Below are 23,933 nucleotides of genomic sequence, written 5' to 3'. Positions count from 1 at the left end.
TTTGTCTCCTTTATAGAAACCACCACACACACAGAGAAAAAAACACTCAAGTGCTTAGTGTGATTTCAGAAGCACTCAGAGCAAGTTTCAATTCTCTAAAAATATCCTTTCAAATCCTTATATATTATCAGCATTGGAATTCCAAAATTATATTTCTGAATGATTAATTTTCTAAAACTTTCAATAAAAAAATGTAAGCTCCTCTATTTAGTGGCTAAATAGTCAAACCCAGGAGTGAAGTACCCACAAACACTGGTGGCTGCTGTTGCAGGTCTCACTGCTACTCTGGGAGGGAGCATTTCCCCAGCTTGTGCAGAGAGGATACAGCCAGAGGATGAAAACAAGGCAAGATACTTTTAAGAGGAGTTCTTGCACATTAACACTTAAGCAGAAAAGACTGCACTGAACAAGAAGTGTGCATGCAATGATGTAAAAAAACCTCTGAAGATATAATAGTTTTGATCACTGCACAACAGTGGAACTATATAATTTTCTGCACATGTGAAAATAGCTGAGTTTGGAGAACACTGAATCTTTCCTCGGAGTTTTTCTGTGTAAGGTAGGCAAAGAGTTTTAAAACAAACAAACAAAAAACCAAAAACCAAACCGTCTACTATTTGCTTTTTTTTCTTCTCTAATAAAGTGACAAATAGCTGGGAATGTCCAGCGTCATTTGCCTGCTTATATTTAAAAGTAAGTAAACAAACTGTACTTGCAGGCACCTTTTGATCAGATACCAGTAATATTTAATCTCCAGAACACGCAGGAAGCCCAAGCAACAACCCTGTCAGTCTCAGTTGAGACAGGAGCTTACAGGCAAGTCCATGCCAGAAGCCAAGCAGAGCGATGGCTCCAGCGTGTTCTTCCTCAGACAAGCACAAGACAGAAACTCACCCTCTGCTTTCACTGCAAGAACGGAAGCCTTATTTCCTTTTACATAAGTGCTTTGCATAGCAAACCTGACAAACAAACTATCCCCTTTTTGATGTATTCTTCATGATGAAAATCTTAAGAGAGCTCTGGAGTTTCATAAAGTTATTTCAATGTGCATATGCATGAAGAATCCTCTGTTGGAAATTGTACTGGTTAGCAAGATAAACAGCAAGATGAATTGGGAGTTCTAATCGAGTTAAGGAACCAGCTCTGTTACTACACAGCATCCAGCAATGTCAATTTTGCCACTTCAGCAATATATCTGAACCTTTGTTAACCACTTAAGTACATCAACATTAAATACTCACAGCAGAAACATTTACTACTTTGTCACAGTTGACTTTAAACTTTGCATCTACTGACAATAGGTGCTAACATCCCTTCTTAAAGCTTACAAAAATCAAATATATAAATATTCTAGCAATCTAAGGCATACAGAGCTGTGAGCAAAGGCAACAGAAAAAAACACCAATTCATTCAGAGTTATGACTGGCACAGATAAAATGTTCAAAGTCTCCAGTAAATCCAAATACACTGTAATGCTCCCAAGGTTATTGTTTTATGTTACAGGTATTTGTTTCAGCATGCAGGAGGCCTTGTAAACCCTCAGCATTTGCTGAAGCTGCTTGGGGGTGCAAAAAGAACTGCTCATTCCCTATCTCAACCCATAATGTTATGTTGTTTTGTGTGCATATCTCAAGGGTGCACAGAAAGTCCTTACAGTAACTTCAAAGCCTTCCAAGGATACTTCCAACTAGCTGCAGTAATACCTACCATGTTTATTTTCCTGGGAAGTGGCACAGGGGTTTCTGGCAGGGTATGTGTGATGTCATTAGACTCCTCAGATGCTTGCCTTTGGACGGTGTCTCTGGACTGTACATTTGGAGAAAGATCTATGGAGTGAGATTTCTGATTCGCCTCTGAGGGCTGAGGCTTCGGTGCTGCTTCTCCACCTTGAGTTTTAGCCAACAGCTCTCCTAGCTGAGGCTTTGGAGGAAGGTCCTTCATCTGTGGCTTTGGAGGTAAGTCTCCAAGCTGTGGTTTTGGTGGTAAGTCTCCTAGCTGAGGCTTTGGGGGCAGTTCTCCAGGCTTTGGGGGTAAATCTCCTACTTGAGGTTTCTGAGTTAATTCCAGAGGCAGAGGCTTTGGGGGCAGGTCTCCAGGCTGTGGTTTCTGTGGTATATCGATGGACAGTGAGGGCTTCTGAAACATTTCCATGTGCTGATGTGATTTATCTATTGAAAGATGATGACTGGTTTCTATTTTTCTTAGTGCCACTAAAACAAAAGAGCAAAACAATGTTTTTCATCATCTCATTTTAATGTTAAAGAAGTTAGGCACATATCAAAACTGCAACTATGTAAATGATCACATGGTCACTGAGCCCCATAACTGCCCATAAATCCTCCCAGTCTATGATAAAAGCAAGACAATACAACTTTATATAACCCTCATTCACTGAGGTCTCACTTAATTGCTCCTCCTGGAGGTTAGCAGTGTTTATTCCAACAACTACTACTAGGTGTCAATTTATAGATTATCTACTTAAAAGGAAATAAAGTAATCACTTTTTGGACCCAAACCAAAAAATATTAAATGAAATAAAAGACATATTTTATAAAACAACATATAGACTCTTGCATGTGACTATAACAAAACTTCTTTTTAATGACAATTTTTCAGGAATACAGTTGAATTCCATACTAAAAAAACCCCTGAGTTTCAGGATTAGTACCTAATATTAAAACAGATGAAGGAGGTCAGGAGAGAAAAAAGTTACAACCCATGATGAAAACAACACATTTTGACCAGAAGGAACAATTTCCTATCGTATTCAGTATTGCTTTGGTATCATACTCTATCAGCCAAAAAGGTGGCCTGACATTTGACTATGAAAGCAACAACACTCTCTTCGGATATCACCCACTGCAACAACACTTCCATGCTATATTAATGTCTATGTATATAAAAAAAAAAAGAAGAAAAAAAAAGAAGAAAAAAAAGAAGAAAAAAAAAGAAGAAAAAAAAGAAAAAAAAGAAGAAAAAAAGAAGAAAAAAAAAGAAGAAAAAAAAGAAGAAAAAAAAATAAAGAAGGAAAAAAAGAAAATTTTGCATGGTTTCCAAGAAATTGTATAGTTACTATCAGATGCCTCATTTTAAAAATGTCTGTGTTGATACCTGTATATGGCTCTGTCTCTTAGACTTATGTAGTAGCAAACGTACACACACTGATCATCCCCACAGGTTTGAGATGTAAGTAAATTACATGAAAAACCCTGATAGTAGCCCTGATAGTGCTTTGAGTTGGCCCATCTTAAATTCTCACCTATATAATTTCAGTCAAGGAAGTGTTGACTTCCCTTGCAATGTCACCTTAGCATGTCATTGGTGTCTCCCTCAAAAGATCATACCATGTCATAATAATTGTAATTTAAGTTGAAATTTCACATTTGCATTTTCTGTTAAAATGATTTGCACTCTGAATTTCAGACATCTAGCTTCAGAAGTCTGGACAAGTAGCATTTCCTGAGCTTCAAGTGATCATCCACTCATACAGATGTAACATATATTTGACAGATTCTATATCAGACAGAGCTACAAAGTAGGTCTACTTCCAACTTTGTAGTCAACTGCTGCAATAACTCAAAAAAACCCTAAAAAAAACTTGCTGTATGAGTTTAAAGAGAGGCTAGAAAAAAACATCTCTAAAAGAAAAGGCCAGAAGGTATTCCCTGGAATGATGATCTCGGCAAGTTTGTCACTGATATAGAAATGAGCATGTAACAGCACCTGACTCTTTCCAAAGTAGTTATTGGGAAAACAACCCTGATGGCCAGAACATGGCATGGATACAGGTTGCTCCAAGGGTATCAAGAAATCGGACTTAGAGATATTAGGAAGAAAAAAGACATTACCAACAAGAGCAGTCAAAGATAGAAATGGAAGCCCAGAGAGGTTATCCATGGAGATACTCAAGATGTGACTGGACAGGGCCTTGAGCAACCAGCCCTCATGGCAAAAATTTGGCCCTGCTCGGAGTTGTGGACTGGACCACAAGACCTCCTGATGTCTCTTCCGGCTTCAATTAGTTAATGATTTTTTTTCTTTCCTCAATAGGTCTAACTACTTTTTCCAGTTTAATAAAAACCTTCCCAACCTTCCAAAATCCTTTTAGTTTTCTAAAGCTTTCACGGTTTGCAGCATTTTAGAAATAAAACTTTTGCTGAAAAGACCATATATTTAAAACAAATATCTACTCTCACCCACATTTAAAAGACAGTCAGTATAAGAATAGCCACAAAGAGAACTCTTACCTTTCTGAGGTAGTTTGGGAAGAACTCTAGGGCCAAGTGCAGTCTTTGCAGTCCCAGTGCTAAATCAACAGATGTGAATTATTAATGCTTACAACTGTTATAAAATACGTTTATTTCTCATTTTTCCCCTTTACACATCCATAATTAAAAAAAACCCAAACCAAACAACCAAAATCCACACCTATTTTGCTTCTTTCATATAATCATCTTGTCTGTGAATCAATCCCAAAACACAAAGCACTGTTAAGAATTAACTGTTTGTTTTTTTTTTTTTCCAAGAAAAAGGCATACAAACCCCACAGAGCTTCAATGCCATAGGGCAGATATATTCTACAAACTATGGTATGTGCAAAATGTATTCTGAAAACAGGTGAAGCTGAAAAAGCAGCTCCATGGGCAAATCCTGAACTTTAAAATAATTATACTGAAGCATTCAAAATATAATCTGTCCTTTATGTCAGTGGTTTGAAGTTTGCCAGGACTGAGCCTATGCCTTGTAGCCCACTGATTCTGTATTACACACACACTGCTGCTGCAGTAGGAAACAAAGACTGTGATACTCCAAGGAAATACTGATGACTGTGGTAAAACAACATGCTTTACTCTGTCAACCCGTGTTGCACCTGAGTTAGCTACTTGGAGCGGTGAGCAACGAGACAAGCAGGACAGTTGTAAGTAATTTAATTAATTAGTTAATTACATTAATAGCATAAAAATTTAAGATAGTTGCATATTGTCAAAGTTTTCCATCTATGCTTTTTGTTGTAGCCCATTTTTTCCCTGGAATTAACATCAGGCTGGCTCAAATTTGCAAACATGGTAGGTAAGCACAACAAGTTTCAACAAATTCCACCAAATTTTTTCCTTTAAAACCACACATAGGTCACTTTTATAGAAAAGAACTGTGGAAGAAAAGAAAGTAAGTTGATTTAAGGCATAAAAATCAAACAATAAATAAAAATCAGTATTAACTTAAAATAATGACTCAAAAAAACAAGAGGAAAGAAAAATGTCCGAGAAAGTTGCCAGAGTATGTTCAGCAGAGCAGAGAGTCTTCTGCATCACCAGCCTTGATTCTGCTATTATTTTTCTCTGCAGCCACCATTTCAAAATGAGCACAATGAAACACTTATTTTCCTACCTGTTTTTTAAATGGCAAAAATATACCATGACATGAAACTGAAAGAACAGCCAAGCTCACTCTTGATTCAATATACCATAGATTCACAGAATATCCTGGGTTGGAAGGGACCCACAAAGATGATCGAAGTCCAGCTCCTACCTTGGCCTTTATCTAATGCCATGGAGTACAAATACCACACTTTTACCCTTGTCTGGCAAGTGTTGAGCACAGGCCCAGTTCTTGGTGCTATGGAGCATCACCACTTTCTTTTTCCCTGAATGGCCAGTGCCACCTGGATGGATTCAGTAAACATGGCAAGTCAGCTGTGCTGCCAGTAACAGCTCATCTACCTGTCCTGACAAGGCAGATCACAGACTGGGGGGTGTCCAGGAATTCTACCTGCACATCTCCTGCTGTGACCTGTTTGACGTTACACATCTCTCTCCAGTCACGGCCTGATCCCGCGCACTTGTGGTCATGCAAGGTCGTGTGCCTGAGGCAGGTGTTTGTTAGAACCACCGCGCTCTGAACCACAGGACTTTGGAATCACAGCGCAGACAGAGGAGTAGCAAACACTAAGTGACAGGAATGTATGGCTGTCCTTACTTCTCCAGCTATTGAAAAAGACACTTGTAATGGACAGACCTGATGAACTACGAGCTAAAAGCAGTTTGTGTTATTGCAGACCGTGTGGCAACACATAAGCTTGACAGGCTGGAAAACAGTTAAGCTGGAAGACTGAGATGAATTCTCTCTCTTATAGATGATGCCACCTTGTACCCAGAGTGACACTACTGCAGCTACGGGCATGAGACCTCACACTGAAACAGACAAAATGAAATGCCAGGAGACATGAAAATAAAACTTTTGTGCTGCTGGACTGCAGTCTGAGGCAGCATTCCCCAGCTCAGAGAGCACTGCTGTAGGAGCGGCAGAGATTCGGGTACAAGTCGTTCTGTCCATCCCGCTCAAAGGATGGATTGTGTATGGACAGCAAGGAACAAAGCGTAGGAGGCTCAATGAAGCCACAGTATTTGTATGCTACTAAGGCATGCAGAAAACTAATGAAGAAACACAGTTAGGATTTTATGTCCTCTGAAAGGCTTTTTTCCCCCTCTAATTTACAAATTAGTTATGTTTACTTAAATTTTCATCTTTGCCTTCATATGTGGAGATTTTACCTTGATTGCTGAGACATCCCCTCAAACTTGTTTGCAGCCTTAGTTGAAGGTGGGCCCAAATCATTACCTGAGGTGAAAAAAAGGACCATTAAAAAACCCTAAATAATTAGGATAACTGAAATATAATCAACAGAGGGTGCAACTTAAAGAGAAACACATATTCCTCTAAGTCTCTTCTATCCAAGATGTCTAAAAGATCATGTAAAATTTCATTCTTCATTAATAACTTTGTAGCTGAAAAAGCAGCAGGGACCATAATAATACAACGTGACCTTTCATGTAACACATTTTAAAACAAGCCACTGGTAGCTCACATCTTCTGGCAAGGGAAGATTGAATGACATTGCTGTAGGGCATTTGTTTTGAAATAGTGTTTCAATTTTCCTTGAATAGAAGGAGATACTGCAGGCCAGTATCAGACAAATTTATCACAGATGTTTACATTTTTTGCTATGAGGCATGTCTTTTTAAAACCACCATGAATTTGATTTTATTCACAAAACATTAAATTTCTAAGGATTGGTATTTTGTCCTGCGTAAAGAACAGCCTTATACTGATTTAATGACTAAGTCTGTATGTTCCCATTACCTGCACATTGACCACTGGTAAGGAAAAGATCCTGGGTATACTGAATTCTGCGAAAAGGCAGCAAAATGGAAACCCAAGTGCTCTGGACTCCTTCAGCAGAAGGCTTCTCTTCCATTAGCCATCACCATTGCAAGTTATAATGATATTAACTCCTTTGGTTTAGTGCCTTTGCCATTCCCCCTTGCCTCTCCTATTACAGCATGTCTTAGCAATCTTAGAACCAACTTCAACAACCATTAGTAAATTTTGTCATTGAAATAGATGCAAAGTGACATTTAATGAGCCAAGAACACAAAATGCTTCTTATACAAAAGAAGGACACGTTTGCCTAAATACCATTCTTAGTGCATTGAAGTCTAAATGAAACAGCAGAAAAGGCTCATACTGAGCCTTGCTAAAAATATGTTTGTATTTAAAAGTGGGGAAAAAAGTAACAAAGGTAAAAGAAACAGCAAACCCGTCACATGTAGATCCTATGGATAAAGCAAGGAAAAATATCTCATGGTTACTATGGAAATCCAAAATAATCTACATGACATTTTTAGAACATCTTTGAATAGTAACTCAGTTTGCTTAGACATAAGCTAAGGATTGCTCTGCTTGAAACTTCAATTAATGCACAGATTAGAAAACAAGTGCTGAAATTCAACATAGCAAAAAATATAACGACACAGAAAAAAGCTTCTGAAAGGAAAAGCAGTGAACATCTGACAATATTCTTAAGCCAAAAACATGAAGGCAGATACAAGAAACTCCCTCTTATAAACGTAAAATTTAATACTTGCTTAAAAATCGAAAAGGACTTTCAAAAAAGCTTTTGTACAGATCTCAGATAAGAAACATGGGGAGAAGAGGTCTCCCTTCCATCCACTGAAGTTTAGCCTGCACTGAAGCGCAGCAAAGAGACAGAAAAAGCCATGTTCTTCCCCAGCCCTGCTCTGACAAGGTCTCTTCTACTGCTACAGGCTTCTTCATCTTCAACTGCACACCCGCACCTTTCCCATATTTTCCTTTTCCTTCCTCTGTTGTCTAAAGATTTTAAAGAAAAGTTGGCACTGGCTTAGCATCTTATCCTACCATACCTTCATTCTAATAGCGTTACATTATATAGTATTCTAGTACATGGTACTTTAGGTGCTGTTTTGGACTTAAATATTTGGGATTTTTTACATTTTTAGAGTCCAAGCCCTTCAAAATGTCTTTACTACCTCTGAAATAGCACAGGACTATTGGACTTCAGAACACAGGACACATTTTTTTTCCATATCCCAGTCCTCTAAGAAGTAGGGAACTGAAAAGATTGACATTATTTGTATTCCTTGAGAAAAAAATCTTTGCTTTTCCTTGGACTCTGTACTTTTCTCCATATTGAATCCTAGATTCAATCACACATGAATACTCCATGATTGACCACATTTAACTCAATTTGCTGTAAAAATGGTGGTTTTGGCTTAGCATTTTTATTTTTAGGCTAGTAATTGTGTGTTTATACACACAGAACAGAGAGAGGGTACTCCTAAGATATAAGTAGTGTATGGATGACGCCCTTATGCAAGCATTGGATTCCAGCTTGAAAATTTACAGATTCATGAAAATCCTGCCACAAAAACTAAAATTATAGAAAATTACATGGGCCTGAGATTTATAGCTACAGAAAGAAGCTGACTGCATAGAGTAATTTTTATTGAAAAGAGGAAGAATCTGAGCAGTCTGGAAAATAGTGTCTAAAAAGCATCTGTCAGAAAGGTATCCTGCTATAAAAAATCATTTTTAAAGTGCTGTTTCTGTGTAACTTCTGCAGATAGAAGGCTGCAAACCTATCAGTCTCTGTGTAGGTACAGACAACATCACAAAAGCCAAATACATATCAAGACAACACATTCCCACCAGTGAGGTGTGAACATTTCATGGGAGAGATGTGGCACAAAGCCCTCTGGCAGTTGTGAGACCTGCACAGACTCACTGAGGTCTGTCTGTCCCAAATCTACATCGACCTGGATCAATGAGCTCGTCAGAGCAGCATCAGGGGTGAGGAGGCAGAGGCAGAGCAGAGCAGCAGCTGAGGGGGCCGGGGTGAGGGCAGCCTGGGCAGCTAAGGCAGAGAGAGGGAAGCAGTGGAGGAGGTTGGATTGGGCCCCAGGGGAGCGTGGAATATTTTCAGCTTTCTCAAGTGAGACTTGGCTGCAGCAGCCTGGGAGCCAGAGTGACAGAGGACAGAACTCTTGATTTATCTGAGCTGACGTTACATCAAGCTGAAATCATTGGAAAGCAAGCACCAGGTAAAAAGAAACCAAAGATCATATATCATCCATCATAAAGGTTTTCCCTTGCCCTTTTGTTTTGCATTTCAAAACTCACCCCAAGGAATTGGGCCCTTATTCTGGGGTCCATGAGGTAGTGGGCTTGGTGGGTCAGAGAGGGTTCTTTTGTGTCCTGGGGGTGGGGGAGGTGGTCTCTTCTTGGAAAGAGTGGAGCTGCCACTAGAGGTTTGAGTGCTTAGAGGGAGGGTTGAAGGTGGGCCTGCAAAATAACAAACAACCTTCTTACAAATACATGTGCATAAACGTCAAAGCAGCACTGAAAAATTCACAGTCAGACCCACAGCGAAGTGCAGAAAAGACTAAAATAAAAAGACAAGCCATGCCAAAACACGGTTCAGATTAAACGACATGTTCACCACATTTTTGACCATCTCAGCTGTGGGAATATAAGAAACTTGACAATAGAATGACACGTGTACTTATGTTTAAAAAATACAATCACACCAGGATTTCTAATTTTAGGTATTGTTTAAAAAAAAAAAAGCCCTGAAAATTAAGTAATATTTAGCACATGGGATTAAAATTCCTTTTAATTTATACCAGAACAAAAAAGCTTTCTAGATATTCTACTATGTGAGTTTTTTCTCTTCCAGAGCATCCCATACAAACTCTGCTAATAAACTGGGGGGAAGGAAGGAAATAGAAATCTATCTACAAATTTTCCTTGCACTTTCAAATATGACTGTAAGCTCGAGAAGCTTTTCTGTAATTATTTTCCTTTTTTTCTGTGGCTTAAATAAATCAAATTATGCATTCTAAGAGCAATGCAAATTGCTGTACACGGTATAAATTAAACATCAGAGAAGTCCTTTCTGAGACTGAGATTAGATATTTAATGGTAGCAGCACTTATAAGAGCTTATGCAGTCATTCCTACTCTTAAACACTTTTATTTCCCCTTGCATTAATGTTGGCAGAAGTATTATTCAACACAATGTTGTTTCACAGGATATGGGAACAGATACAGATTGAAAGACAAAATAACCCAGAGGAAAGACAAGAGTTTTCCCTAATCAGCTTCACCACTGACCTTCAAAAATGTCTCTAATAAGAAGCTCAAGGAATCAGGCAGAGCAGGGCACAAAACATAGTGAGGGGACAACTGCTCAAGTCAACTGCCATTACTGCCCAAAGAAATTACTTGTAACACTTATCTAAATTAGTTCTACATTAGGTTAGAACAGCTCTAAGGGTTTTGTTGTTGGGCTTGTTTTCTTTTTTCTGCTAGGTCACTGTTTTGTTTTGCCTTTTTTTTTTAACTCTTTTAATCTAACCAACAACTAACACTATTGCAGACATGACCTTGCAATAAGTTTTGCACATCAGAGAGCTTTGCCATCACAGTCTGGAAAAAGGCAGAAAATCAACATAAAAATTTAAAAGCAAAGTCTATTTATACCTGAAACTTCAACTCTATTGTCACAGATTTTGTAGCACTGTAGAACCAAATAGCCTATTTTTGAAAATCTAATTTATTTGAACAGTATTTGAGACAAAACTCTTCATTCAGTTACTTGACATATACCCTACCCTGTGCACAGGACGAGAGCTGCCTCTTTAAAAATATTTGTGACAGTTGACTATAGGTAAACTGAAAATTATCAAAGCTTGCACTCCTTCCAAAATTATTATATAGCATAGAAGTATTAAAATCAGTGAAGAATAATATTTATTAAAATTCCCTAGATGAAGCATTAAACACTGACAAAATAACTTCAATGATCACATAAGCATAGGTCTGTTTGCCAGATATTTTCAGTGGGTGACCTCCCTCTTTCTTCTAAACTGCAAAGAAAAAATTAATAGAACTGCCCATAATGAGTTAATAATTCAATCTACTCTCTTCCAGATTCAAGCCTGGAAGGCCTTCTGCTGTGCAGGAGAATACCTCAAGCACAAGCCCAGCAGGTATTTTGGGCCTGGCTTAATTAATTGGCTACTTTGGTAAATCAAATTATATATTTTGTGATTGTTCCTCTCAATTGACTTTCAAGTTCACAAACCCATTAACTGACAAGAAGTCAAATGCCAGTGCAATTTAATGATTGTTCCCCAGTTTGCATCCTTATCCTTTCTCACTTTAATTTCTTCCTCGAGCTTAAGGAAGCAAGATAATTTAAACTGTGCATTGAGATGTTTCTGAAAGCAAAATCAGCATTTCTCATGTTACGTTTGGACTGATGACCCCTTAGACTTCTGCAAGTTATCAATTCTTTCTTCTCTTAAAGAAATACAAACCAAAAGTTGTTCTATAACCCATTACATAGCTCAGAACGTATCTAGGAATGACGAGGGGAAAAGTAATAGTCAATATCCACTGTTAACAGCGACATTATTCTTAAAGCACGTCGAGAACATACAGGGCACATCAGAGCAGTGTTTGTCTCCTGCCCTGACACGCGGCACTGGAGAGTTTCACGCAGCCAAAATGCCTCCAAGTGGGAATGTCCGACCGCCCCCTGGCGCCCGCCTGCCCGCACTGCACCCACACGGTCACGGGTCACCCACACCGGGCTTGAAGGGAAAAGAGGCCAGGAAATGCACTGAAACAGTACCGAGCGCTTACTGCAAAAATAAAACTTCAGGCATGAAGTAAAAGTTGTACTTCTAGTTGCCAATAAAATGAAAAAGCCTTATCTACAAAAATAAAATTTAGTAGAATTAAAAAAAACCCTTAACATTATGTTACATGGGCATATTTCACCTGACACATATATATCCAGACATCACAGATGAGTTGAAAAACATCACTTCATAACTTTCAAAGGTTCACGTGGCATACAAAAGCAGGGAAAAGGTGTTAAAGTATTAAAAATTGTGCATCCTTTCAGACTCCTAGCATTTGTTCCTATATTAGACTCACAGAAGGAATAAGTATGAATATAGAAGTCATACATTAATGATTACATGGCTAAAATACAAAATAACTTACTATCAAATAGACAAAAAATAAAGGAAAACTTCAAAACATCTTTTCAGAAAGAGGTATAAAGTAACTTCATGCTTTGAATAAAGAAAACAAGGGAAAAGTTCTTGAATCTAAATCAGTTTATGGGAACAGCTGGTGAAATAACACAAAGATCTGATGATGTATGAACTGTCTGTAAAATTGTTATGAAATACAAGGTATCATAGACTCACTCAGGTTGGAAAAGACCTTTAAGATCATTAAGTTGGACATTGCCAGGTCCACCACTAAACTGTGTCTCTGCTCCTGCACCTCTGAGGTTTTGTTCCTGAGGAATATCCAGCCTTCCTGGATTTCTTTGCCCTTCAGGACGGATTCCCAGGGGACTCTGTCTACAAGGTTCCTAAAAAGGTCAAAGTCTGTCCCCTGGAGGTCCAAGGTGGCAGTTCTGCTGATCCTCCTCCTTACTTTTCCAAGAATCCGTGATCCCTGTGCCCAACATGGTCACCATCACCCATGAGTCCTTCTCTGTTCACAGACAGCAGGTCCAGTGGGTGCATTCCCTAGCAGGTTCCACCACCAGGAAGTTCACTCCAGGAACATCCTAGAGAGACATCTGGTAAGCTGAATTCCCCTGTGAGAACAAGGGCCAGCGATTGTGAGACTTCTCCCAGTTGCTTGTAGAATACCTCGTCTGCTTCTTCATCCTGGTTGAGTGATCTGTAACAGACTCCCACCAGGATATCTGCCTGCTGACCTCCCCCTTATTCTTACCTATAAACATTTGACTCTACTGTCACCATCACTCAGCTCACACACTCAAAACACTCTCTAACCTACAGGGCTACCCCACTGCCTCTCCTTTCTTGCCTGTCCCTTCTGAAGAGTTTATAGCCGACCACTGCAGCACTCCAGTTGTGTGACTCATCCCAGCCTGTTTCCATGATGACAGCCATGTCATAGTTTTCCCACAGCATAACAGCTTCCAGCTCCTCCTGTTGGTTGTCCATGCCAAGTGCATTGGTGTAGGTGCACTTCAGTTGGGATATTGATCCCACCACCTCTCTGGGGGAAGAAGCCCTAATTCCTATGTGACTGTTTTGAGGCATATCTGTGCTTTGTTTCTTTGCTGCCACATGGCTCTCCATTCCCCTCCTCCACTGGGACAGCAGACCAAAGGACTTCACTAACACACTCCCTTAAACACTGGTGCGCTGCCCCCAGGAATGTCTCTAGTGTGCCTGGTTTTATCCATTTCAAATCTAGGTTAAATCTCTTCCAATGAGCACTAATCACTCAGTGGCAGGTACCATTGCTCCCTGGCCAGGCTGGCAGAGTTACAGTCCCTTCCTGCATGGCATTCTATGCAAACTGCCATGCAAAGTGCTGCACCATGCCCTGTTCACTCGCACTGTTCCTGGTGCTACACAGGAGTTTCTTTATACACATCTAAGCTTGGTCACCTTTGCTCCTGGCCCTGCTCAAGTCCCCTCAGCTGCTGTGGCATGAGCTATGGGCTCCTTCCAGCTTTCCCACTCCCCCGAGGTTCCCTGGTTAAGGAAACACTCCTGGGCCTGTGTGGGACATGCCCAGAGCTGTTGCCTCAGCAACTGTGTTTGTGTGTGTATATATATAGATATATACATATATATTTATATACACACACATATATGTATATATATATACACACATATGTATATATATATACACGCATATATGCATATATATATACACGCATATATATATGCACATATATGTATATATGTGTGTGTGTAAAAACAAAACCTTGAAACAATTGTTACATGACATTTTTAATGATTCAAGATATCTCTAAGCAATTAGAGCAGTTATTTTTCTAGATCAAAGATATTTTGTGATATTTAACCAAGCAGCAATGAAGCCATCTATTTCTCCTCCACAGACATCTTAATCATGATTTCTCACATAATTGAGGTATTCACATTTCATAAAGGATATTTTCCTAACACAAGCAAAACCAACAAAAACACCCACTTTGACCTATTTCTTTTTTATTTTGCTTCTATTGGGCTTTCTTTTCCTCAGCAATTGCTTTCAATACTGACTGTTGTTATACTTTATCCCTTTTTCATGTTACAAGGATCAGGTTTTCATGTGTAAATAGATTAAATAATCTCAAAGTTATTGTATGAAGGTGAATAACTGGATAAGGTCTGCAATTAATAGTGCATTGCCCTTCAGTGTTTGTGCAGTTAGTATAGTAATGATTAATTTGTGTGCTTGTGAAACCATGCAAAGCTGTTGCCATCCAATTAAGAAATGGTGGGTTTAGACTGTAAACCCCCCACTTATGTAATTTTTTTTTACCACTTAATGAGACAGAGGGAAGAACCAAAATTCCAGTTAATGGTAGAACAGGCACTGAAAAGGAAAGCAATTTATATTAAAAATAGTATTTTCATTTACAAGTGTTGTTATTATAATTTTTAAATTTCTCATGAGTGACTTTTTGCACAAATATTACTAAAAAACTTCTTCAGTTTGTCTTACTTCAGATCATATGTTTTCAGTATTGAAAATAGGACCATAATGAAAGAAAAAATTATTGTGATCATTCTGTGAATAAGAAAGGTAAGAATATACATTGATGCAACATTAGCGCTGGAACTACATTTTATAATTAATGTTAAAAAAAGTCCTGTTAAAAAAAAAAAAAAAAGACAAAATTCATTAAAGAATGTTGTATTTTGTGTTGATTCAGAAATAGAACAGCCCATGAAAGCAACAGTGGTCAGCCAGCCTTCCATTCCTACTACGATATTAAAAAATACAGAGTTTGAGTGGGACAACTAGTATTATTTAATCAAAATGTGCAACAAATTTATAAGAATATTTAAAAACCTAAGTCATTAACTATACTTAAGAGAAGTATATAAATCCTAAAAGCATTCAGAAGAAACAGAAGAAACCAGATGACCTTAAAGGCTGAGGTAATGGAAATGAGATTAACTACATTTGTGGAATAAATTAAGGACTTCAGTTGAAAATGGTAGTAGTGACTGTGTAATGCCTGCTATGCCACAGTATGATACAATCATGAAAAAAATAAGAAGGATGTTTTGATGTGGTATTTCCAGTAGAAAGAGCAAATTTTACTGCTGTCCCGACACTTCCAGCCACTTGTATTTCAGCAAAGGTATGGATAAGAGCTAATGTGATGAAAGGATAATTTAAATCATAGGAAAATGAAAATACTCTTCGATCAGATAAGGTGAAATAATCTTGGTTTGTTCAGTCTAAGAAACCAGAAATGAAGACCTGTTCGGTTGCCCTCCAGGCAGTGCCCTGATATGGTCACCAGTGACTGAAAAATCACCAAAGCCAAACAACAATGTTGGTACATGCACAAGGTAATTTAGTGGACTTAGGAAGATTCCTAATCCTGTGAGCAATGCAGTCAGACAACTTCTAGAAGTTCTTAAGTTATTAAATTCAAATAAGGTAATTTGGCTAGAAATTGAGTCTGATCTAGTGAAGGAGCAGACAATATCACAGTGTCTGCAGCAGCAGTGGAATGGAACCACAAAAGAAGAGCCTTTGGGTCTAGGTACCTAATGTTAGAGCTGAGACAAAGTGCAAAACATGAAAACTCATAGGTATTGAATATCCAAACTTAACATCATGACACAGAATTGATCCCTGACCTCCATGTTTTTCCAATATGAGAGAAATAGGCAGAACCATAAAAAAATCAATTAGTTTTAGGCTAAAATGAAGGAAACCTGGCTTAGATTGCCTAATATTCCTCCATAACTAGTTAGCAACATCACCCTCCCATTGGATTTGCAATGAAAGTTGTGCAATGTGGCGAGTCATGCAACTACTTAAATATTGATTCTTTTTTTTGAAAGCTTTTTGTAAAACAACAGGCAGATGACCTGCTAGATGTCGGGAGCCATAATGCAGGTGTGTAAGCTGGAGAGAGCAATAAAAAAAATTATTTGCAGAATGTTAGAGACTAAAGACTTGACTGACAACACAAGTAAGTTGAATCTGAATAAGCTTAGATAAACTATTACAAAAGGTACACAGTGGTTGGTTCAGGCAGCTACTGCACTCATTCTGTACTTTTCATTTCATTAGGATAAACTAAACCTGTAGCAGAGATACCAGAGAGTAGGATGTATCCACAAATGACACAGTTCAAAGTAAAATATATGATCATTCCAGCATTTTTAGGAGTATTTTCAAAAGTTATAAAACTGGAAAGTCTGGACATGCATTATAATGATGTATGGAAAAACTTAAAACATCCCAATATCACCTCTTCCAACAATTACAATTATTTTCAACCAGCATGTCCACTGCAAAACATGAGCAAGAGTGGTGTGCCTTATGTAAATTGCTTTAAACTTACCTTCTTTCCCCAACACAAGTTCACTGGATGGCTTCCTGTCCCCTGTGGCACCTCAGGAACACCATGGAACCTTCCTACCCAGGAACTTCACTGGCCAATGAAGCCAGCTAACAGAGGGATACAGGGAGGAGGTTTTGTTTAAATATAGAACAGGTTCTGGAAAGACAGTTTTATCTGTATGTCCCAAAGGATAAAAACCATGAAACTTTAAAATCTTCTGTGCCTCCTTCTAAAATACAGACCTCAGCTGCCCATTCCCTACAGACTCCATGTGCCAGCAGGGTCCCATGGTATCTGTCAAGGCCTCACAGCAGCACAGGGACAAAGATCAGATTACATTTGGGACAGAAGGTAAGTTTAAATTTAATTACAGGTTCAATGCTTTTCTTACTCTTGCTATTTAGGGAACTTAATGCAAAATGTAACACTGTTTTCATATACTCTTAACTCAAATATTAAAATGAACTTTTACAACAACAAAAAAGATTTGATAAGCAAGCTTGTCTGTTAAACTGTGATGTAAGGGATATAATCTATTATTGCTAATCTCAAAAGAGCAGATAAATTCTAGAGGATTATTTTTTCCTACAGAAATGAAATTAAATCTGACTGTTTCAAAATTCAGAAGTGTCACAAGTGTCTATGGTAGCAGAAAATCTCTGCTTCTTTTTCTTTTAAACAATCTATTTGGGAGTTGGAAAGAGGGAGACAAAGGTGAGGCACAGTTTATAATGAAGCATAAGTGCATCCGTAATGATGCATCTAGAGTAACCTTTCCACACTAATGAGTTTTCCTATGCATGTTCCCCATCCTTTTGAGTCTTCAATTATTCCTGTAACACAGGCATGTATTTAATGTAAACCCCTAAAACTGACTAAATACTTTACAGTATTGTTGAATGGATACCAACCAAAAACTCAGTATTACTCACAGACTGTAGAATTTTGGCATGTTTGAAACAGAGAAGCACAGTGACTTTATTGTAACAACAGTTCTATTAAATCCCTCTCTCAGACATACCCTGTGAATCTGGCATTTTCCACTCTGATGAAGCAGTTAATGTTACATTAGAAGGCAATACTTCTCTGTATTTTGTGATAATATATGACTTTGCTGTACTAGAAGTAAGAATTTCTTTTGTGTAATCTTTGATATGAAAACATGGAAGAACTCAATGCCTCGATTCTTTCTGAGTAGCTTCAGTGCTTGTCTAGGAACACCCAGGAACTTGCAGGAACACCTAGGAAAATGCCTAACATTTCTCAAACTAGAATACATACTCAGAATGAAATGTGCACATCAATATTCCCCTTCCTGAAGAAAAAGACAATTTTCTAAGTATGTATGAGACCTTCACTATATAATGACAAAGAAGTAATGTTGGTTATAATCCATCGAAAGCTGACAACATACTAAGCAGTGTTTACAGACAGACACCAGACAAGATCCTTAATCACCTTCAGGAAATGAGATTCATGATTAGTTTCCAAGTCTTGCAACTTTACAGCAAGAAAAAGTTACCCTATGTCAGACTGAAGGAACATCTAAGCCACTACACTGTGTCTGCAATGGACAATCCATAGCAGACTGTGACACAGAGCATGTTAAAGGGATGGGGGAGAGGAAGGAAAAGGTTAGAATCTTGAAATGCCAACAAAGAGGTTAACATAGCAAAGTTACAAGGAATACAACTGAGTCCCCAATGAAACTGATATAAAAAACCTCATGTGAAAAATGCAAACCCTGGCAAAATCACTTTGCCTTGTAAGGGGAAACAAACCCGTTTAAAAGAGAACCAAGGGATCCATTTGAAAGCTGCCAGTACATGGTAAAGTTTGATGGTGGAACAGTAGTGCTTAAGCACAGCATCTGAACCATGTGAAAACAAAGACGTGATGCCAACACACTGTGTCCTGTCCCTTTTATTCTTTCATATTTTGATGGGGCCATCTCTGTATCTTTTTTAAATGAAGTTAATTACCAGTCAAGAAATGAAATATAAAGATACAACAGTGCTCACAAAAGGGAGCATCAGGATAACGCTGAAGCATTAGACAATACTGTAGCCTTGATTGCAACTGAAGATTTCTCTAACAAGTCTACTGTAAAAACACAATTTGTCTGTTTCCAAACTGAATATGTAAAAAGGGGGACAAGATAAGGGGCTTCTTTGTCCTAAAAAGTAGATCTGCACAAAATATAATACAGCAACATGTTCTGCTCCATAAATATATCCTCTAAACTTGAAGACTACAGATATCTAGGTCAAATCAACACGATCCACTAGAGCTGCATGACTAAGTCTCTTAAAATGAAACAACTTTAATTTAGCAGAATATTAGTTTATCTTTCACCCATTCATGTGCAGGATTATAGATGAGTCCATTACTAAATATCTCCCCCCTTTTTTAAGTTTAGAACATCCACTGTACCATATTACTGCATCAATGCAACAAGAAAAACATGCTACATCTTGAAACACTGCAATGTACCTCATTAAAGGAAGGATAACTCTGGGAAAAATCACTGCTTGCAAGTGTAGGTTGGAGACAGACCTACCTTTGCCAGCATTTCTAGGAGGAAGAGGAGGAGCATCGGCAGTTGGAGAGGTGGGTGAGTCTGTGCTTGCAAAGATCTGGTTGGTAAAAGCTCCATAGGAGAGTCTTTGCTTGTCTCTGGGAGTGCTAAATGAAGGGTGAGTCAGTTTGTCTTGTGGAGAAATGCTTGAAGAGTGACAAAAACTTTGGGGTCTTGGAGATCTTTCCTTTTTTATAGGACTGGGCTGTGAATAGAAAAACAAATACATTATGCAGCTGTCTAAACACTAAATATAGTTAATATGTTTGGAAAATAATATACTAGAACATATTTAATGAACATGAGCCTAATTTTTGTCTTTATTGGACAAATAAGCCCCCGTTCCTCCCTTTTTTAGCAATTCAACCTGAAAGGTGCTTTCTTCTAACTGAAAATTAAGATTGTAGTATCAAAAAATCATCATGTATACAAAGCTAGATTTAATCTTAAGCAGGAGATACAAACTAATAATATACCAGTATCAGACTAATAACATTTTTAGAACACAAGAGTAATTTTCAGTACATATAGCCCTTTACTCAGACCAGATGATTATCCTCAAGTGTCAAGTTTATTACCCCACTGATTCCCATTAAAAATAGACAAACAGTTCTGACAGATCAGATGTATTTGGTGCCTGAACTAGCAATATATTCCATGATACAGCTTTTTTTAAATGTGTATAATTGCTCTTTGAAGAAATTTCACACATCAGTTTTTGCCTGCTGTACGTTAATGGCTGCATATGGAGCACGATCTGTTTCCCTGCAGCTCTGGTTCAGGCTATTATCTGCAGCACGGCATCACTCATCCTCCCAAGGCTCCTTGCACAGATGATCATTTTGTTCTCTACTGTCCTTGAGGACATGTAAATTATTTCAGTTCCTGAATCTTTCAGTCTCAAGTGTCACAGAAAATGAGAAGTCGTCCACATTTCTTTCTGCAGCGCTCATATAAAATAGGAGAGGTGTATTGGCATTTATTACAGAAACAGAGCACACAGTAATTAACTGACTTGCTTAAGTAGGACACTGAGCCTAAGCTTCACTTATTCTAGGATGGCAATTATCCTATGCCCTCAAGTTTTGTCTTTCCATTACTTCCGTCTTTAAAACCAGGAATATATAGCACAGCACAGTTTGTGAAAAATAGAGTTATTTATTCAACAACTAGGTTTTTAATTAATTTATGGAAAAAATAAGTATGTAAGCTTTGGATTTCTTCCAGCTAAAATTTAACAGTCTGGAATTCAGAAGAGGATAAAATGATAACAAAGTAATCTAGATTTACTGATTTATATTATACCGTATGTCTTGTCAAAGCAAAACTTTTGAAACTCAAGTCCATAACAACCAGGCTGACAGTGTATATTCAAACAGCACTTTGTCAGTCTTCAATACAGGCCTCAAAACTATTCCCCCCCCCAAAAAAAAAATATCTATAAGAAAAAAAAAGGTTAAAGCAAGTCTCTAATTCCATTTACTACCACGGATCTGAAATGTTGAGAGTTTGTGTGCAAAGCCCTCCCAGTGATTCACACTGACCTTGTCATCTAAATCATCATCACTTTCATCGATTTCGTCCTGCCGAAGATTCCATTCATACTCCACATGGACATGTGGGTTTAGCTTTCCTGCCTTGGCTTGAGAAAGCTGAAAGAAATAAAAATTCTTGTTAAAATGCTTGCTGTTATTTTGGTGTTAACAAACTTAGCTTTGTCATGGCAAGAAAAAAACTGAAATATTTAGAGGTTTATAACTTTTCCAGATTAAAAAACCCACACAATTTCAAGGCATTCACACAAACATCCTTCATTTATTTGTGGTATAGAGAAACAGTTAAAAGACAAAAAGAAAAGATTTTTTTGGAAATGGCAGACATTGCCGTGTTTGACAAGCATTTGAATAGATGACATCAAGGTATACGCACAAAAGAAGAATGCATCTGGAGCCCTCCTTTAAAAACAGGAAAGGCAAAACCTATTTATAAATTCTACTATATACAACTACTGCCCCTCCAAAATCACAGTCTTTGTACTCAAATCAAAAGAAAAGATATTTAACCTTTATTTAAATATTTTGCCTCTCTCTCCCTGGATGAGGCCAACATCCAGGGATGTTAAAGACAAAATTCCTCTACTTTGCCAGTCCAAATAACATCTAAAAAACTATTACTTCAATGATCAGCAAAAAAACTAAAGAGCAGTTCATGGTTATTCTGAGGAGATAAATCCTCCTTTCTAAGGCCTAGATTTTCCACCATTATTTATTCCTTCACATCCTTTGAAGTGTAGTCTACTAGTTGATTCAGGAGAGCCTTTAACCATCTTCCTGAAATAAAAAATGTAATAAAGAAAGTATTTCCAATCTGTTATGTAAGTATTCATGAACCTACTTGAGTTGAAACTGAATTTAATTACACAGTTAAGACTCCAGTTATGCAACAGAAATTAGCTTAGTAGATGCAAACACATAGCTATTTATCTTGTACTTTGTTATTGTTGGTGATAAACAATATGCTCATTCATGGTTTTTTTTCACTCTTAACCATATCTCATTGCCACTTTAAAAAAAAAAATGCAGAAATCATTTTCCTCTTCAAAAATAAAAAAAAAAAAAAAAAAAAAAAGAGAAAAGGCATAAATGCTCTGTGAGAGTTAGCTGAAATAATCAGTGAGGTTATTTATGGAATTTGGATTACAACAACAAACACTTAACTGCTAGATAAGCTCACTGATAACATCCCCTTTTTTTTATTTGTTCTATAACACGGATCAGTTGGTCCACATTAAGGGTAGATGTCACTTTACTGAAGTGATACTCTAAAGAAAAAAGCAATTCATCCCAATTGTGTGCTGTAAAGCCGATCTGTTTTTCAGTTGACAGAATACACAAACTACTGGAAACGGCACTTACACAGCAGACGTGGCACCAACTGAGAAGTCAGTGACAGTACCACCTTATCAGCCATAGCAAAATGTTGACTTGTATCCCCAGAAACACGGAAAATTATTTTGATTTCTGAAGGACAAGATGTCTTGATTGTGCAATGATTAATTCATGACAGGAACTTTCAGTCGTCAAAGGAAAGGTATTAAAATTACCAGCTATGGAGCAAAAGTAGATATCCTTGGATCATCAAAATGAGGAAATAAAGGAAATAGAATTAAGTAGCAAGTGACAACTGTTTTGTAAATTCTCCTGGTTTTGTCTAGCATGTGTAACTGCCACACTACTCAGACTTTTTAATACCTTGGTAGTAATTAAATTCACTTGCCTACTTAATGCGTGCTGGTGGCACCTCAGAGAGCCACGAACAAACAAGCTTGCTGGTTTGATGTAGAGTCCTTATTCCTGGCTAACTGCTTCAGAGGAGTACATGGGAAAATTCTTAACACATTTATTTCTTGAACACTGATGATTTTCTCTAGTGGCATCTGTTAACATCCCTCATATGTTCTCAGAATTCCAGAAGGTTTTTGCTGTGATCATGTTCAGTAGAAGGACAAAGTCCTATAGAAGCTGGTGCTCTACATTTTTTGATATACTAACTTGCAGACATTACACTTTTGCTTCTTTCTCCATTAAGCAGACTTAATTACTGTTGTGTTTTAAGTCAGAAAATATGGTAGGGCCTTCAGATCAGCACATAGCCAGCTGGCAGCAATACCACATCTGAGATACAGTGGTAATGATATATTAAGTAGATGACATTTTTAAAGCAGTAAACATTTCCCTTGTCTTTCCCCCCACAGCTCCGTTCTTACCAGTTCCTCACACTGGACAGCTTTCGCTCTTTTTGCTGTGTCCAGAGCTGTCTCTCCAGCTTGGTTTACTACAAAATTAACAACACAAAAAAGAGCAATTATTTGAGATGTCTAAAGAAACAATTCATTAAGTTTCACTACTTGTAGCACAGTAACTTCTAAAAGTGATCAAAAATATCTATTTACTCTATAGCAGCTGCAGCTCTTTAAGATTCCACTCTAAGTGCTCATGCATTTCATGTATCATCAGGTTCTTTCTGAACAGCAGCATCTGCTGGGACAGTTCCCAGATCCCTCCTAACCATCCTAGCAGAAAATATAAAGAAATTTGGTCATTTCAACCTCCATTTAAGACCTTTGCCAATAAAACTCTTACATGAAAAATCAGGAAAAGCAAGTACAGAGGGTAAAATGGCTAAAAAAACCCCAACTATTCTAAGATTTAAAAAAAAAAAAAAAGTAAATGTTGATCCAAGCACATTTTACTTTGATTAATATTTAGAGGTTTGAAGCCTTAATTTGAAGACATTTGAACAAGAATAAATTTAAAACTTTCTAGCTTATTTGTCTTTATAAAGGCTATAAAATGGTTTACAATTTAAAATAACATCTGATCAGAAAAAAAGCAATATCTGAGCCCTCTGGAAGGTCCTCTGGCACAGTATCTAATGGAATCCATGCTAGATGCTAGGAAGTCTCAAGAATCAAAAGTAAACCCCATGTTTGAATCTTACGTGGATAAACTTAGGTAAAATGTCCATCAGCAAATGCCATGGAGCTGGAACAGAGAGTGGTCTACAGCACATGCAGACTGTAAAGCATTTC

General features: G+C 37.7%; 1 protein-coding gene across 6 annotated transcripts in view; it reads right to left on the bottom strand.

Annotated features, from left to right (window-relative positions):
- ASAP1 (ArfGAP with SH3 domain, ankyrin repeat and PH domain 1) overlaps positions 1–23,933 on the bottom strand; it is a 148,575-nt gene that overhangs the window by 6,722 nt on the left and 117,920 nt on the right. For 4 of the 6 annotated variants that reach the window (XM_027645560.1, XM_027645562.1, XM_027645561.1 and 1 more), the window contains 7 exons: positions 23,109–23,176; positions 20,887–20,994; positions 19,325–19,547; positions 9,499–9,660; positions 6,552–6,618; positions 4,248–4,306; positions 1,708–2,210 (listed from right to left, as the gene is read on the bottom strand). In XM_027645560.1, coding sequence (XP_027501361.1) covers positions 1,708–2,210; positions 4,248–4,306; positions 6,552–6,618; positions 9,499–9,660; positions 19,325–19,547; positions 20,887–20,994; positions 23,109–23,176 — 1,190 coding nt within the window. The remainder of the gene's footprint in view (positions 1–1,707; positions 2,211–4,247; positions 4,307–6,551; positions 6,619–9,498; positions 9,661–19,324; positions 19,548–20,886; positions 20,995–23,108; positions 23,177–23,933) is intronic. The other 2 variants (XM_027645564.1, XM_027645565.1) reach the window with 1 other exon arrangement.

Source organism: Corapipo altera, unplaced genomic scaffold (assembly GCF_003945725.1).
Source record: "Corapipo altera isolate COAL_440 unplaced genomic scaffold, ASM394572v1 51, whole genome shotgun sequence".
Taxonomy (NCBI): domain Eukaryota; kingdom Metazoa; phylum Chordata; class Aves; order Passeriformes; family Pipridae; genus Corapipo; species Corapipo altera.
This window is presented reverse-complemented; position numbering and strand designations above follow the sequence as displayed.